The sequence below is a fragment of the Meles meles genome, chromosome 10 (genome assembly GCF_922984935.1).
Source record: "Meles meles chromosome 10, mMelMel3.1 paternal haplotype, whole genome shotgun sequence".
In the NCBI taxonomy this organism is placed as follows: Eukaryota; Metazoa; Chordata; class Mammalia; order Carnivora; family Mustelidae; genus Meles; species Meles meles.
In genome coordinates, this window is record NC_060075.1 from 47204545 (window position 1) to 47223077 (window position 18533).

At 44.1% G+C, this 18533-nt stretch overlaps 1 protein-coding gene across 2 annotated transcripts in view; it reads right to left on the bottom strand.

Annotated features, from left to right (window-relative positions):
- Positions 1 to 12616: 12616 nt before the first annotated feature.
- The window catches only part of PLEKHA8 (pleckstrin homology domain containing A8), a 56444-nt gene continuing 50527 nt past the window's right edge, over positions 12617 to 18533 (bottom strand). For both annotated transcript variants that reach the window (XM_046020545.1, XM_046020546.1), the window contains exon 14: positions 12617 to 17536. In XM_046020545.1, coding sequence (XP_045876501.1) covers positions 17339 to 17536 — 198 coding nt within the window. In that variant the 3' untranslated portion in view covers positions 12617 to 17338. The remainder of the gene's footprint in view (positions 17537 to 18533) is intronic.

Here is an 18533-nt window from a genome sequence, read left to right on the forward strand (position 1 = left end):
GTGAATCACTCTAGCAAACTAGTCAAACTCAAGAGGAAGGTTGTGGGAACCTCTGAGCTACAGCTGGACAGGTAACACAACCCGGACTGATGAGTGCATCTGAAGGGGGTTTGGCAATCCTGTACGACTGAGCCCTTACCTGGTGGAATCTGATGCTTCCTGTGGGTAGATTGTAGCAGAGATGAATTGTAGGACACCCAGCTGCTGTTGGAGAATTGCTTGGTGGAGTGAAAAAAACATTAAACCAAAATATCAGAGACTTTCTATCGTTACCAGATGTTCTAACCTAGGAACATGTATACCTTTAAAATTTTTATTTGAAGTCTTAGATAGGTCTTATAACTTCCAGTGTAGGGATTTGGAACATATTTTATTAAATTTATTCCTGATTATCTTATAGACTTTATAATATATTAAATGGCATTATGTTTTACATTGCATTTTCTGTTTTTTGCTAGTATATAGAAATAGAACTTCTTTTACTGTACTGATCTTGTGTCCTACAAGCATCCTAAGTTTGGCTATTAACTCTACTAGTCTTTTTAGAGTTAGGGGTTTCTACATATATCACTTGCAGAAGAAAGGTTTCATTTCTTCCTTTTCAAGCTGTATATGTTTTCTTTTCTTTTCTTTCCTTACTGCATTGCTAGGAGCTCAACTTCAATCATGAATAGGAGTGGTGTGCTGAGAGCAAACGTCCCTGCCGTGTTCCTGATCTTGCAGCAAAGCCTTTCTTACCGTATCCTTAGGTATAATGCCACCTAGTGTTACAGGCTGAATTGTGTCCCTCCAAAGGATAGAGTTAAATTCTAATTCCTGGTACCTGTGAATGTGATTTCATTTGGAAATAGAGTCTTTGCAGATACACAAGCAAGTTAAGATGAGGTCATACAGAATAAGGATGGGCCCTAAATCCAAAGACTGGTATTCTTATAAGGAGAGGGATTTAGAGACACAGGGAACAGACAGCCATGTGAAGACAGAAGCAGACATCTGAGTTACCCTGCCACAAGCCAGGGCACACCAAGGATCGCTGACAACCATCAGAAGCCAGCAAGAGGTAAAGAACGATTCTTCCCTAGAGCTTGGAGAGTGAGCATGGCTCACCTAAACTCTTGATTTTGGGCATCTAGCCTCCAGAACGGAGAGAAAAGTGACTGTCCTCTCAAGCTGCTATGTTTGTGGTGACTTGATACTGCTCTAGGGGAATGAATACACCTTGTTTTGTAGCTGTGCGTGAACTTTTGGTTTTGCTGTCTCGTCATTCTGTTCTTACGTGGGAATTCGGAGACTGAACTATTATACTCCTATTTTCCCAGAATCTTTCCTCAAATCAGGGTCTTTAAATGGTTTAGGGTCCAGCACATGGGCTCAACTTGGTGGATGTCCCATGTGTACTTGAAAAGAATGTGTATTCTGCAGACAGATGCTGTGTTCGACACACATCCATGAGGTGAGTTGGCCGATAGTGTTTACCCGGTCTCCAGTCGCTTGCAACCAAAAGAATGCTAACTGACACACCATTCCTAGTCCCCAACTTCATGGCCAACCTCTCTAGGAAGCCTTTGTCCTATGCCCTCATCTAAAAGGACGTACTCCTTGCCCTGGGCTCCTTAAGTATTTTATTTATGCTCTTTTTTTTCTTTTTAGTAAACTTTATGCCTAACAGGGCCTTGAACTCACAACCCCTAGATCAAGAGTCACACACTCTACCGACTGAGCCAGCCAGGCACCCTGTTTACACTGCTTGTAGAGTGTGTATTACATTCTTTTTAATGGCACAGTTATTCAAGAACACATCTTATCTCCATTCCTAGATTACAAATTCCTGGACAGCAGGAAGTGGATCTGAGTCATGTCTGTCTGCAAGGCACCTATCACAATGCCTGCATACCCTGGGTATTCGTTTGTTTGTAGCATTTTGGTTTTTTGCCCAGGCATGGAAACGCTTCTGCGGACAGAAGTCAGTTTTATGATGTGGGGACTGGCAGGGAGCTGTATGATGAGACAGAGATCTCTGTTTTGGTGTCTGATTAAATGTCTTATTTTCTAAAATGTGAGATTTAAAAAATAATATTCTTTTACTGGAAACTTCCTCTCCTGCTAATCCTGAATAAGATCAAATCAAATCAACAAAAAGGAACTTAAAAGAAAAAGCCTGAAGTGCAATATAAGTGATGGTGTTGATGAGTAGTTTAAAGTTGTCCCTCCCGAGGACGTAATTTCCTCAGCGGCCAGGTGCAGTCGGCGTGAGCTGAGAAGGAAAAACGGACCTTCTAGAACCACTTCACCATCATCTCTGAACCAGAACTCGCCAGCACAGTGCCCTGCACTAGAAATACACTCTCCTCATACAAGGCTCCTGACAACACCATCTCAGTCTTACAGATGAGGAAACAGACTCAAGAGGCTAGATGGTTCTCTCAGATTCACTATCTGATGTTCCTCACACAGTCCTGGGTAGTACAGAAATATTCGTCATTCTCATTGGTATTTAGGAAGGAGGGAAGCCTAACAGAAACCAGAGCCTCAGCCCGGCGTCCTGTGCTGCAGCGGTACCAAACCCTTAGACCAGATCGGACCCCCAGGCGGCCCCCATTTTGGCGTGATGCTCAATTTTCTTCTGTTAACCACAAAAGAACACGTCCATACGTTCTGTGGAGGTGGAAAGCCTCAGGAGAGAAGTATGGTTATCCGGCCAAAGGCAGAGTTCTCGGATTTATTTAAAAAGTTTCTCAAGCTTCTCTCAGTTACAAGTGACAGAGGTTAATTCTAATCAGGGAGGTGTTATTTGTGGGCCGGCCCCAGGCATGGCCTGATCCAGCACCCCACATTCTCTCTCGCTCTTGCTCTCCACCATCTCTCTGCCATCTCTCAGCTCCGTTGCCCTCATCTCCTCCCAGTGCAGACCTCCTCCCAGCCCAGGGAGGGCAGACTGCGGATGAGTCATTCTTGTGCCATCCCAGTTTGTAACCCGAGGGAAAAGCGGACTGTGTTCATCAGCCTGGGCTGCTATTACCAAATGCCACAGTCCGCGCGGTTCCAACAACAGACGTTTATTGATGCCAGCACTGGAGGCCCAAGGTCAGGGCCACATGGCCCCTCTGCTGGCCTGGCCTAGCTCTACTGCCCAGCAATTTCACTTGGGTGGGGAAGGGACTGACATTTTATGCCCAGACTCACAGAGGCACAAAGATAGAAACCGCTCAGCTCCTCTGATGGGCTGCAGCCAAGGCATGTGCAGAATTCCTACGTTGCTGAGACTTTCTGGCTTTCTCTCGTGAGAGTTACTGTCAGCCACTCCAAATGGTCTTTTTCCATCTTCTCATTTGTTTCAGATGTACTGGGCGAGTCACTAGGTATCATCCTGGTGGTCAGTTTTTCCGGTTAGCCCCAAAAGAACACAACACTTACGAGTTGCATAAAATGGGAGTTTTAGATGAGTAAGATCTTGGTGTGCCTAAAGGGATAGTGGCTCATGAGTGAAAAATAACCCATGCAAAAAAAGGAAGTGTGGTGAGAATAAGTTAAAAACTTAAAGTTATCTTGTTGGGCGTTATGAAGTAAATGTCATTACAAGGAGCAGCATAAACCAGGCGTCCGTCTACACGACACAGTGCTTTTAAACTTGTGTTAAAAACACCTTCCCTAATACAAATCAAAACCACAATGAGATATCACCTCACACCAGTCAGAATGGCTAAAATTCACAAGTCGGGAAATGACAGATGCTGGCGAGGATGCGGAGAAAGGGGAACCCTCCTACACTGTTGGTGGGAATGCAAGCTGGTGCAACCACTCTGGGAAACAGCATGGAGGTTCCTCAAAAGGTTGAAAATAGAACTACTCTATGACCCAGCAATTGCACTACTGGGTATTTACCCTAAAGATACAAACGCAGTGATCCAAAGGGGCACGTGCACCTGAATGTTTATAGCAGCAATGTCTACAATAGCCAAACTATGGAAAGAACCGAGATGTCCATCAACAGATGAATGGATAAAGAAGATGTGGTATATATACACAATGGAATACTATGCAGCCATCAAAAGAAATGAAATCTTGCCATTTGCGACGATGTAGATGGAACTAGAGGGTATCATGCTTAGTGAAATAAGTCAATTGGAGAAAGACAACTATCATATGATCTCCCTGATATGAGGACGTGGAGATGCAACATGGGGGGCAGGGGGATAGGAGAAGAATAAATGAAACAAGATGGGATTGGGAGGGAGACAAACCATAAGTGACTCTTAATCTCTCAAAACAACTGAGGGTTGCTGGGGGGAGGAGGGGTTGGGAGAGGGGGAGGGGGTTTATGGACATTGGGGAGGGTATGTGCTATGGTGAGTGCTGTGAAGTGTGTAAACCTGGCGATTCACAGACCTGTACCCCTGGGGATAAAAATACATTATATGTTTATAAAAAAATAAGAAATAAATAAAAAATTAAAAAAAGAAAAAAACACCTTCCCTTTATTTTAAAATAAAAAGCATGTTTCTCAAATAAAAATCAAGCAATATAATAAAGGACAAAAAGAGAGTAAAACAAAATCAATACCCAGCTAACAATAACCATCACTGAGTGTATTTAGTTGGATATCATTTCTGACTTATTTTTTTACACAGATAGAAATAAAAGGATACAGGATCTTTTTATAAACACAGATGTATGCTCATTTTAATTTATCATGTTTATTTCTAATTACATTTATTTAAAATAATAGCACTCAGCTAATTTGCTTGCATTTAAGGCAAGAAACCAAAGTAAACTGAAGCAATTACTAAATTAAATTTTTTCCCCCAACAGCTATTTAAAAATCTATTCAAGCTTATTTTTTTAAAAGGTTACCAACAAAGAGGTTAGTCATATTTTTTCTTTTTTAGACAATATGAACTCTCTGCTATGAAAATAAGAGATCGACACTTATACTTCCCTTCCCCACCCCAATTTATTATATTATTAGTTATATTATTATTTTTAAGTTTTATTTTATTGGTTATATTATATTATATTATATATATATATTTTTAAAGATTTTATTTTTATTTATTTGACAGATAGAGATCACAAGTAGGGAGAGAGGCAGGCAGAGAGAGAGAGAGGAGGAAGCAGGCTCCCTGCCAAGCAGAGAGCCCGATGCGGGGCTCGATCCCAGGACCCTGGGATCATGACCTGAGCGAAAGCAGAGGCTTTAACCCACTGAGCCACCCAGGCGCCCCATATTATATTATATTATAATCAAGGCTTATAATATGTGCAACCTGTATCATTCCCAGTTTGGTCTTGGTTCTTTATATAAATTCAGTGCTCACCACCAGCCCTTTTGCTACAAGCTCCTCCATTATTGAGCTATTTGGTTAGACTCTATCAAAAGGTTTCCTTAAGAAATGTTTGCAGGGTGAGACGCCTGAGTGGCTTGGAGGGTTTAGCCTCTGCCTTCGGCTGGAGTCATGGTCTCAGGGTCCTGGGATCGAGCCCCACATCGGGCTCTCTGCTCAGCGGGGAGCCTGTTTCCGCCCCCCTCTCTGCCTGTCTCTCTGCCTACTTGTGATCTCTCTCTCTGTGTCAAATAAATAAATAAAATCTTAAAAAAAAAAAAAAAGAAAGGTTTGCGGGGGGCATGTGGGTGGATCAGTCAGTTAAGCATTTGCTTTCTGCTCTAGTCATGATTCCAACCAAGGTCCTGGGATCGAGTCCCGCATCAGGCTCCATGCTCAGTGTGGAACCTGCTTCTCCCTCTGCCTCTCCCCGAGTTCATGCTCGCTTGTGCACTCTCTCAAAAAAAAAGGGGGGGAGGGCGCTCACAGATGTTGTATTCCCTGAGCTCTTGTGTGCCCAAGTACTTGACATTGTATTTGACAACTTGGGTGGTGACCATATACTTAGTCACTCTTTTTCCTACTTAGAATTTTGGAGACATTTCTGTTACCCCTGGCACTGAATCCTGTGGTAAGAAGTTTAACACCCTTTGATGACTTGCTTTTTCAATTTTTTCATTTTTTTTCCCATTCATGAAGTTCATTAACTCCATCAGATTATGTTTTGGTGTCAAGGGCTTTCTGTCAGGTTTCCTAGAACACCGGACACTTTTTCAATCTGAAGACTCATTCCTTCATTTTAGGGAACTTTCCTGAATTCTTTCAGTACTTTCTTCATGCCTTTTCTTGGTCACTAATTATGCATATACATGCTAGGGTAGCTTTGTCTTCCTACAATTATCCTCTCAAGAGTTATTTTGGTCTTTGCAGCCCTCTCAAGCCTTTTCCCCTTTGTTTCCCCGTTTGCAACCACGCTTCTTGCTATTTCTAATTCACTTATTTGTTCTAGAATAGTGTTATTTTGGCCAAGTTGTTTTCTTGGCTCTGCAGTCTGCCTTTTTATTTCATTCTGTTGTTTAATCAGTTCATATATCAGATCTCGTCTTACTGAATTCATGTTCTTTTGAATTCTTTTGAGAACACAGTATACCTGTAGGAACTTTTGTTTTTTAGGTTAGCTTTCCTTCCCAGCTGGTTTCATCTGTTCCCCCTACCACTCCTTTTGCTGGCTGTGTATTTATGCAGTCACCGGGTCGTTTTATTTAAATTTGCTCACATGTAAGGTGGCAGCTCTGTGCAGACCACTCGTTTGCTTTGGTATACTGTTGGCGTATTTCCATCTGTTGGCACACTTCCCATCTTATCTGACAACGCTTTCTCTTCTGTGGGCTTCTGTTCTGTGTCCTTTCTGGCATGAATGATAATCAAAGTCCTTAATAGCTGGCATGACACAGACAGTGAACAAGCAGAACAGAGGTTAGCCACAGCCCTGGGGCCCGGGCCCCCCGACGGCTCCGTGGTGGGCCACGTGTTACTTCTTCAGTTGCCAGACTGCGAGGGGGTCTGGAGTTGGGGAGCTTCTTGTGAGAGGGGCTGCGGTGACAGAGCAGCGTGAAACACTTCAGCTAGTGGTCATTCACCTCCTAGTACGGAAGTATGTCGATGTTTTATTGACCAGCGCAGCCCACCAGGGTGGACCAGCCAAACCAACCTGCTTATCTGTGTCTGTGTCTATATGCGGGAGAAAGGATGAGCTGTGAGTACACATTTTTGTTGGGGGGATTGGACTCTGCTTTGTCTTCTGATGCTAGCTTCAAGTCCTGTCCCAGGGTGAATTCCGTATGGTGAGGAGGCAATCTACTGTATCATGGGACAGGAGACCACTGGGGTATGTTTTTTTTCTCTTAATTCAGGGATGGGCTACTTGTTCCTATCCTTTGTTTCACCCATCTTTCTCCAGCAACACCCACTCCTCCCAACACACACACACACACACACACACACACACACACACACACGCCAGCTCCACTCAGAGAAAGGAAGAGAGGTCTACTCATCCTGACCCAACTCTCCAATCAGTTTCTTTCCAAAACCTGAGATTTTAATGAGAATTCTGGATTTTGCAAATTCTCCCAATTGGGGTGGCAGGAGTGGGAGCTCTTTTCATTCTTGCCAGGAAATCTGGTCTTTTTCTTTGGTGTTTATCTTTTGAAGTTTAGGGCTTAATGACAAGGTTGGGTTCCTTCCCTTGGTGAAAAAAAAATTTTTTTTTTTTAACTGATTTTCACCTTTAAAACTTTTTACTTATCTGGTAGGGGTAGGGGATGGAGATTCTGTGATGTGGCCTCAAAAAAAACCCAAAGCACAATTTTATTAATTTTTTAAAAATTTAAAAAAATTTTAGAGGCGTCTGGGTACTCATTTGGTTAAGCATCTGACTGTTGATTTTGGCTCAGGTCATGATATCAGGGTCATGCGATTGAGCCCAGCATCAGACTTTCTGTTCAGCAGGGAGTCTGCTCCAGATTCTTTCTCTCCCTCTTACTCTGCCCCTCCCCACCAACTCTCTCACTCTAAAATAAATAAATAAATCTTTAAAAATTTTTTATCTAGGCTCCATGCCCAATGTGGGGCTTAAACTCAGGACTCGGAGATTAAGAGTCACATGCCCTACTGAGTGAGCCAGCCAGGTGCCCCCACAAAGCACAATTTTAAATGTCTAAACCAGCAGCTCTGGGTTCTCAGTCTGGGCTGTAAATCAGAACACTGGGGAGATTTTACCAAAACAAATGACAGGCTGCATTTCAGAGCCAGATTAAAGTGATCAGGAGATGCTTAGACATTGGTGTTTTTGGGTTTTTTTGTTGTTGTTGTTGTTTGTTTGTTTCTGTTTTTAATTTTCTAGTGATTTACTTATACAAGCAAATCTGAAAACCATGAGCTGGACTTTGCCCTCTAATTGTTCATAATTTGATACACATAAGCACCATTCAAATTTTATCGGTATTAACAAAGGCAAAATGTAAAAACCACAAATTATTCTCTGAGTGGTCAGGCACTCAGAGTATTTCTTGAGTAGCAAAGGAAGCAGGAAAGAAGAGATGTGTGTGGTTTTGCTTCAAATATTTTTTACCTAGCTGGATAATGGAACTAACACATCTGAAGGAACCAGGGAACACCATGTGAGTTAATGCCCAACCTCTAAGACGGTTTTAGAATCCTCCCACGGGGAAGGCAGGCACTGTCGGTGCTGGTGCTCTGACTTGGACAAGGTGAAGTTCATGATTTAGTGAGGAAGGTGCTACAACCAATAAGCAAAAACAGACACCAAAGAATTAGTCTAATTCCCCTGGAGTCATGCTTCCAATCCCTCAGCTCCAATTCATGCAGTATTGTTTACAAATGCAGGAGGTGCTGAGGCGAAACTGATGGCTGGAATTTATTGTGTGGGGCAGTTTCTGGGGAGAGGTTCGGTCTGGGCTTTGAGGAAGGGGTCAGGGGAAAGGCACTTGAAGTTCAGGAACCTGAACCATGGCATGGAGTCATAGTGTTTTCAGATTTGGAAGGCAGTGGCAGATCGGTTGAAAGATCACCAAATTCAGAGGTCAAGGTTGTAGCCACTGAGTTCGGAGGCTGAGGCAGATCTTCATAACCAAGTAGGTGGAGAGAGTGGATGTGAGCAGGAGCTCAGGGCGTCTGAATTTCCTGCCCGAGACTGGCATCACGGTGACACTACTGACTTAAATGGCAACCAAGTTTGGACCTAGGCTTTCAGAGGGAGGTAGGACATCCAAGGGTGGAAGATCAGGAAGCACGGGGTTCTGGCTGGAGCTCAAGACCACAGCCCAGGTGAGGGACCTGCACCTGAAGTGTAATTTAAGGATTGTCTGCAAGGAGGCTGCTCTCTGGAGATGAATGCATTTAGCATGTTTGCAGGAAAGGGAGTAGAGAGCCAGGTCTCAATCAGGAGGAACCAGGCAGAAAGTCACCCCACGTGTCCCCGTGATTCACAAAACCCGGGGGAAGGTTTGGTCATGTAACGGTCAGGGGAATGTTGAACACTGAAGCAAGATCTGACTTTTAAAACATCTAAAAACTTTTTGATAACTTAGACTGTCAAGCCAAAGCAAAAAGCTCTAAAATTGGCCACACACTCAGTGTTAGCAATGGTGTGACAATTCTGTGCTCTGAAAAAGGAGACGTGATTACCCAGCAGACTGCCCAAATGTGGTTTGTGTCCCCAGTGCTCCGATGTCAGACCATCCACACTCAGCAATTCTCTATCCACCCGAACCACCCTGCTCCAAGGGCGGCATCTCATCTCCACTTTGTGCCTCTGGAAAGGATGGTGAGGGTGAGGGTCGGGGTGTGTGTGTGTGTGTGTGTGTGTGAGAAAATGCACATACACATGTGACGTGTGCTTGTATAAAAGGTCTCAGACATCTGATGGACACACGCGAATGTAAGAATAAATAAAAATATCAGCTCTCGGATGGTACCAGTCCTAATTGCTCTTTTGGCCACTAGAATGGCAAGCAGAAGAGGTGCCCTCTCTGTACATGGTCCCTCACGATCACAAGGCCGGTCTACTCTCCTACCCACTGGAACTCAGGACACTGGAACTCAGGACAGACAGTCAGTTGGTCCCTTTTCGAACACACCTTGGTTCATCCTCCAGGAAGCTTCTCTTTTCATGGCTCCCAAGTCCTCCGGAGCAGGGAGCTGAGCGTGCCGCTCCGGGTAGATGTGGTGAAGGCTGGAGAGCAGGCCGGTCCTCCCACAGCTATCTCTGGCAGCAAGGATATTTAAGATTTCTAAGAACAAAGCCATTACAAGAAAGCTCCTACAGTTCCGCGGGGGAACGTATCTGTAACTTAGAATAAGCAGAGCTCGTACAGACTGACTTCAGGTACGGACAGGCACTCCCATTTTATACGGCAAGGAGGACAGTGGTGGTGGTTCTTCAATGAAGGTCACTTTGTTTTTTCTTTAAGATTTGCCCATATTGGGTGTGGAACAAAGACACAGATGCTCGTTATAATGATTGTTTCAAGGGACAGAAGTCCACCAGAGGCAGTGTAAGCAAAAGGGGTGGGGCTGTGTGGTAAAGGTCCAGGTTTCCCCAGGGAAGGAATTGCAGGGCAGGAAACAGGCCTCCAGAAAGGGAAAGCTGGCCTTCAGAGAAAGTCTGTGAGTGTCCTGGAGACTACACAGTTCCTCAGTGGGACTTGCTTCTCTTGCGTGTGGCTCAAAATGGCCACTCCAGCCGACTTCTTGTTCTCAAGCACCTACCACGCTTCACTTCTTCACTTTCTCCTCTTCCTTCCACCCTGTTTCCTCCACTTCTAATTGGCTTGGCTCATGTATTTAAAGAGGTAGCTGGACAGGAGGCCTCATGTGGGCAATCCCCGGGTGGACAGGGCAGCACCCCAACTCCAGCCACGCAGATCTGCAGGTATCTTAACATCCACCAACAAGCACACAAGACAGAAAACCCAATAGGTTCAACGCTACTTTGGCACCAAGTGATTTAGGCCCAAAAGTACATTAATCACAAAACCACCCAAATGTTATGTATAACAAACTCATCTTTCTCATCATCTGCATTTGTGGTTTCTCCAAAAATAGAGTTAAACCAGGCCAAAGAACAAAGCCACCATGAAAGGAGCTAGTCTTTCTAGAATAGCAACGCCCAACAGCAATGCCATTAGGGGTCTTTTGGTGCTTCAAAATTAATTTTTGTTAGGTTCTAACCAGCTGTTTAAAATGATTTATTTATTTATTTGAGTTACAGAGAAAGACAGAGAGAGAGAGAGAGCGAGAGAGAGAGAGAGAGCGCGCGCGAGCATGAGTTGGGGGAGGGGCAGAGGGAGAGAAAATCCAAGCAGATTTCTGCTGCACAGAGCCTGACATGGGGCTTGATCCACAATCCTGAGATCATGACCTGAGCTGAAACTAAGAGTTGGACACTTAACTGACTGAGCCACCTAAGCACCCTGTTATAACCAGTTTTATATAGATTTTGGAGCAAGGCCGCTTGAGTGTGTAGCCTGGCTCTCCTCCCTCCCTAAGAGTTGTGCGGTCTTAGGCAAGGGGCTTCCCTCAGTCTGGACCTTAGTGTTCTCACCTATGATTTGAGGATAAAAACAGTACTGGCCTTACAGAGTGAGTAGCACGATTAAGTGTGTTAATATTGTAAAGGGCTTAAAATGATGCCCGGCAAACATTATGTGTTCCACAAATGATACTTATCATTGGCGTATTCAATTAAGCAGAAATGCACACAAACATCTTTAAGAGAAGCACTTGATAAAATACTTTAAAAATAAGTTTATTATAACTAACGAATATAAAATCTGACAGATGTTTTCAAACATTTTTGCAAAAAAAGTAAAACCCTCCCCACAAGATATAGAGTAAGGACTCGGACAGAGTTTTACATGAAAACTAAACATGAAATTCTCATTCACTGGTTGGTCCCCAATGGCTCCAACACATTATTCTAAATAAAGGCCCATTAAAATTAACAAACCAACAAACTACTTGACACTCGCTTTCTACTGTCATTATGCTGCTCATTCAAAATGTTAGGACAAGGACAGTTAACAGACTGCATGTGACAGGTATTCAAAGTGCACAGATCTATGAGACCACAAACACTCGCGATAAGAGTACTGGGGCTAGAATTCAACACTGACTTACAAAATTAATCCGAGGAAATCTATGTACATTGTAGCCTTTGGCATCTGGTCTAATGTTTTTCTTCTTTACAGAGACATCATTTTGTCCAATCTACTAACCAGATTAAGTCAACCTTACATGCATGTCTCATCTGACACAGATTGTCCACAGCCAATTTCACGTGAGGTAGTTGGGCTGTTTACTGACATTCTAGTGAAACGGCCATGACACTGGGGACTTGGACATCAAACATGCCACGACACTGGCTCATTAGCCTTCTGGAAGCAACAGAATACTTCTATCACCCTTCTTGTCATCCCTGACTCCACATACGCCTTTGGAGAGATACGTACACAGGAGTCCGTGACCTCATCCGTTTCGCAAGGGGTGCCAGCCATCCTAGGGTGGTAGCCGTTTATAAAGTTCAGGGAAGAAATACTGACCACACTTTAAAATCTATGTATTAGAAAGAATGGTGCTTAAAACAAGCAGGATCTCTTTCTTGGGTTCTCATATAGCTTAGCTGAAAACATCTGTTCATTCTGAAAGAGAAGTGATTAAAAAGGGTAACCAGAAAAATCTTGCAAACTTTTGCATTACAGAGTCGTCGTAGATTTTTTTTTTTTTTTTTGTTCCTTTTAATGAAAGGCTATATAAAAACAGCGGAGGAGAAAGATCAATGCATGCGTCAACCGTACCGCCACTGATCACTGAACCATGCCCTGGAGTGCCTTAGTGCAGCAGTGCAACAAGAAATCATGCAAATGAGCTCTCTACACACGACTACTGGCTGCAACGGAGGGAACCAGGAGTGTTTACAGAGATGGTCTGGTGAACAGTATGTTTGTGGAATTGTTGAATGATCCCTAACAACCTTGTAATTGATAAGTAGTCTTAAAATACTGTTAGACAGCTACTGAATATCTTTTTATGTCATTATTATGAAAGCCCTGAGTAAGCAACTGCAGGTTACAAAGGGACGTCCAGAAGCAGAACGTATTTCCAATTAAAGCCCTCTAGATACACCTCACAGGGACACAGATTTACCATACACGCTGCTGCTGATGTACAGACCGTACCACATCACAGAGAGCATCTGATGTCAGGCCCTCTACAACCAAGCACATCAGCTCAGCTAACAGAACGATGGCTTAAAATATACTTTACTTACAAATTTTAAATCTAAAAATGTAAAAAAGGTTGGTAGTCTACCTTAAAAAAAAAAAACAACCCACAAAACATCAGAATAGGAAGCTGAAGAGTTGTAAAACCCAGGACTAAAACCAGAAGCAACTGATTTTAATCAATGATTCAGAAATGCACCATTAAGTAACCAACTGCCCGTGGGATGTAGTCGTTTAAATAGAAAAAAAACATAAAAATAATTTTCTTTCTGAAAGTTGCCTCATATCATTTTATATTGCTCATGACCATCTGACTCTACTGCTTACATGACGTTTCTTCACATATATGACTTCCATCATCAGCCTAAGTCCTTAATACGATGCCTCTTACTTAGGAAATACTGGTTCCTACCATGCATTTTTCTTAATTAAAAGCACTGTTGCAAAAATGTAGTTGAAAGCATTAACTTTCGGGACATCTACATACGTCCAATTAAGAATCAAAAAGAGAAGCCCACACACTTTCCCAGCAGCGCTCAACGGAGGAGAGGGCATTTGCCGCACATGGCGCTACCTGCTTCCCAGCTACAATGTGGGAACGGAGGGTCTTTAGAGAAGCTCCCGAAGTCCAAGAGAGGAACAGAATCCGCACTGACTGGACACCTCACCCTGGGCTAGGTCTGTACTGGGTGCCCCACATATGTGGTAGGGGATGCGGTGGGGGCTGGGGCAGAACAGCTAAGATGGGGCATGGATTTGGTGCTCAGAGAGGGCCCTGCGGGCAATCTTTCATAAGAGAAAACAGGAGAGGGAAGCAGTGAGGCTGAATTCTGGAGCTCAGATACCCCTTTTCGTGCAAACTGACATTTGAGGAAGCTTTATGTTCAGAATGACATGCAAACAGTGATGACAAGGTGCCACAAGCCACCACTTACACATCCTAATGAACACTACCTTTCCAAGTCCAGTCCCCGGGGACTGAGATGTTCCACATCCTGACAGCCCTGCTTCCAGGACTCCCTGCAGGGCCGGATCAAGGGCTGACAAGAGAACCATCTCCACCTCATAGTCATAAGTTGGTTTTGCCCCCAAAAGGTATCCCTCTCACTTAACATTTTTCACCAGGATTAGCTATAACGAATCAAATTTACTTTCAAAGGACAAAAAATTTGCCATCACTGAAAGGATTTTGTTCCACTGGACAACTACACATCGATCCCTCCTACGTGTAAAGTCTGGCTTCTCCTGTGGGAAGAAGTGCACATATGATGAAATTATGTATTTGCAAGCACTTTGTAAGGATTATCCAAATGTTACTTATTAGCATCTACTAATTCCTAGAAGACAAATTACCTTTTTCTTCCAGATGTTTCTAAAGGTTACTCTAAAAAAGTACTCCTAAAAATGTTTCGAGGAACCAAAGCAAGGTGATTCCTCTGTCCACAGGCAGACTAGTGTCTTCATCTCCTCTCACTGTCTGGGGGAAAGAAAGCTGAGATGTCCCAGAAACCGTGGAGGATCATGCAGAAAATGTCTTAACTATCTTTTCTCCTTGTTCCCATCTTAGGCGATACCTGCAGATTAGTACTTGAACTAGAAGCTAATGCCGTAGATCCAGGAGGAAGCTCTGACTGGGCCAAACTTCTGGCCAAGTTGAATTTATCACCTAGTATATCACCTAATCTAAGCTTTTATTTAGGACCCTCCGAGCTTTATACATCTCAGGCGAACTGAACACACTCCAGCGAGGAATATACCTATCAAAAACCCTTCTATAGGGGTGGGAAAAGGGGGAGTACAAAATATAACCTATTCAAGTTATTCAAGCTATCCTGATCTGGGTTCCCAAGGATCCTAGATAATACTAAACTCTTCATCCCCAGAAAATGGAGGTCTATAAACGAAGGCAGTACCTAAATAAATGTGAAAGGGCCATGCTGAGCAGGTTGCTTTCTGTGTGTACCGGGAGCCTCAGTGGCCAATCTGCGGTATTTTATGTGCCCGCCCCTTTTCCAAGAGCCCACAGAGTTCACTTGAGGTGACAGGGGGCAGCAGCGGTTGCTCAGGACAGATTTATAGTCTCCTGGGGGCATCCTCTCCCAACAGCACAATGCCTAAAGTGTCCTCATTCAAGGCTCAAGCAAAGACTGGCTGTTTTCTTCTTTTTCCCTTTTAGGAGGCTATGTCAAGGACAGGAAGCCTGAATTATCCTCTAGTTCTGCCACCATATTCACACTAAGCAGAGGATATCCACACTAACTACTCATGGGAGTGAGGGGAAATGACAGAGCCCCCTCGGCAGTTGCCAACAGCAAGTGCTAAAATACAAAAGAATCAATATTATTTTAGCACCTTTTTCCCCAGCCTTAAAACATTCGTTTTTCTAAGTTTAAGCATTTTCCAGAAGTCCTTAGTGAGTGGAGTACCTGTTTCATTAACCTGAGCTAAGTGAATGCCAATTTGTTTAAGGACAAACAAAAGACAAAATCAAAACCCCTCTCTCTGTCAGTCTCTGCCTAAAGAGTGGGTTCTCTGTGCCCTAGGAAAAGTATCATCTTAGGGGCTGCTCAGGTAGCATTCACCTGTGTCCTTTGAAGGAACTCACGGTCTACTCTGGGGCACTACCTCCTGCTGGAACTTCTCCTCTAGCTACTAGAAGAAAGCAGCCCCCGGTGGGGAAGCCACCATGACTTCCCACCCACGCCCACTCTTGGCACCTTGGCCTACTAGAGACTCCTGGTATCACACACTTTTCAGGAGAATGCCTACCCAGGATTGCTGGATCCAAGTTTAAATCCCACCTTTAAATCCGGACACAGTCCCAAAGCTTTTGAGGTTGATGAGCAACTGTCTTGGGCTTGCTGTGGGCTACTGGCGATTGTACCAGGATTGATCATTTTGCACATTCAGAACTCTGGTCCCGGATGTGATGCCGAAGCCTGCTGGCTGGGCGCTGAGGCCAGTTCAATCAAGAAAACTGTGAGCAAACTTGCTCCATTTCTCGCTCTCCCTTTAACTATTGTATTTCAATGGAAATACAATTTCCATTTTTGGGGAAAAAAGGGACCTATCATTTAGTTCATGTAGAAGATGGGGAGTCCTGTGAATTAGAATTTAATCTTGTGGTTCTTCAACCCTGGGTGCAAAAGAATCACCTCTAAAGTTTATTCTAATGCAGATTCCCAAGTCCCACCCCTGCTATTCTGTTCCTTCAGGTGGGGGTAAACCTGGGAAATGCTTTTTTTTTTTTTTTTAATTTTTAAATTTTTTTATAAATATATAATGGGGAATTTGCTTTTTGAAGAAGCACTCCATGTGATTTTGATGCAGAGGTGTTCCAGATCACACTCTGGAATGACCTGCATCCCTCATTAGAAGCTGTGTGACCATGAGCAAATTCCTCAACTTCTCAACCTTTCTTCTGAAATGGACAATAAGCTTGGATGTCACAGTTTCACTGTAATGTCCAATTCAGATGATGCCAGGGAAAGCATGCTGGCAAAGCACTGAATAGGGGTCATCTCGGGTGACAAGCTGCATCACTGCCATGCTGTCCTCCAGCGTGGGGTTGGGTATAGGAGCTGCAGTCTCCCCTCGCATAAATAGGGATGGCACTCCTTGTGTCTTCCTCCTCCCACACAGAAAGGCCCACACCAGTGTCCCGAACACCGGGACGACATAGGCTCTTCTTGCTGACAGAGCCATGAAGAAGAGGATTCTCTGAATGTCTAGGAATACCAGACTCCACATTTCAATAGCTTCCACAAAGTGACTTAGCTTCCCCCCAGTTTTTAGTCTAAGTTGACTGAAACACTGGCTATGTGTTATAGTCCTTGATACAGAGTTTGATCATTTTCAGCTTGGGTTTGGGAGGCCCATTAGAACTAAAAGGTAAAAATAAAACACAATACCGACAAATTAATTCGTTAAATCTGCTCTTACACTTGCTGTTCAAGTCTAATACAACAGCTATGATTTGGTTTCCAGGAGGCCCTTTGAACTGAAATATATAGCACCTTGATTTTTAAACACACAAAAGACATAAGCATTTTAAAAAATTATATATAAAAGCACTAGGCTTTGCCTCCTCCTCTCCATCCCAAGGAAGGGGTTGGAGAGGGCTGAAGCTGCTGCTGGAAATTAAGCAGGGCAACAAAACACTTTAGCAGACTTTATTCCCTGAAGTTAGGAAGCGGCGCAGTCCTGCAGACGTCATACCACCTCGTCAGACTCCAGTCCGTGGACCTCGTATAAAGTGTCCAGGATCGCCAGCTGCTTTTCCATGGCGGGGAGGTAGAGGCTGAGGTCCCTCTGCATCCCAACACTGAAGGCTGCTTTCTGGTGGTCGCCTTCCTTTATGGTTAATGCGGCGACAAAGTCTTCATAGGATGGAGCTGCCCTCAGAGCTAACTGCAAAAGAGCTGCCCGTGAGAATCTTGCGGCACGGCTCTCGCTATCGCCCAAGTGCACACATGCACACACACGCGCACGTACACAGACAGAGCAGAGCAAGAGTAAAACAGCAGGAATACACCCTTCCAATCCATGCATGCGGAAATCGTATCTCCAACACCAACACAACCGATTCTAAGGCTGGGAGAAGAAAGCGTGTGCTTGGGCCATCCTGGGGATGAACGACGCCAACAAATCAGGGAATGCTGAGAGAAAAAAGAGTTTGAGAAAAGCCCCCTCCTCATGCATGGTGTGATCCAGACTATTCTCTTTGCATCCTCAGAATCCACCTGCATACATGTTGCTCCCACAGTCGTGTTCACACATGGCCAGGCTTCCTGGGCATCTTACTCACTGTGTCCCACCTCCAGATAGGCTTCTTTGCCTATCTCTCTTTCTCCCCATATGGATAATATTTCCTTTGCACCCTTGAATCTCTTCTAAAACGGAAGGGAGCTCACATTTGCTGTTTGCTAGTGCACTGATGCTGTGGCATATTTGACCCCAGTCTATGTGTATAAGGACCCTGTGCAGTTGATATCCCCATTTACAGATGAACATTATACAGCTAATGAGTGCCAGGACCAGGATCTGAACTTAGGAGCAACTCTGTGCTTCTCCACCATGTTGCCACACTAAACCACTTCCCTGATGGAACAGCTCCTAGACTCCGGAGAGCTCTCTTCCCTTTGTAGGCCAGCTCTCCCCTAAGCCTGCCAAAATCTGCTGTCCGGGATCCACTGGATTGGCTCTGCTGACAGCACTGGAGACTATGGAATTTTGAGTTAATTACTCTACACTCTTTCTTGAGCTTCCTTATTCTTTAAAAGTCTTTGAGAATCAAGCCACACCCCCTTTTTGCAATTGGAGAGTGCCTGGCATGATCAGGCAGTGGTCAAAGCACAGGCTTGGATGAAGGAGACCTAGACTTGAATCCCAAACCTTTCCCATGTTA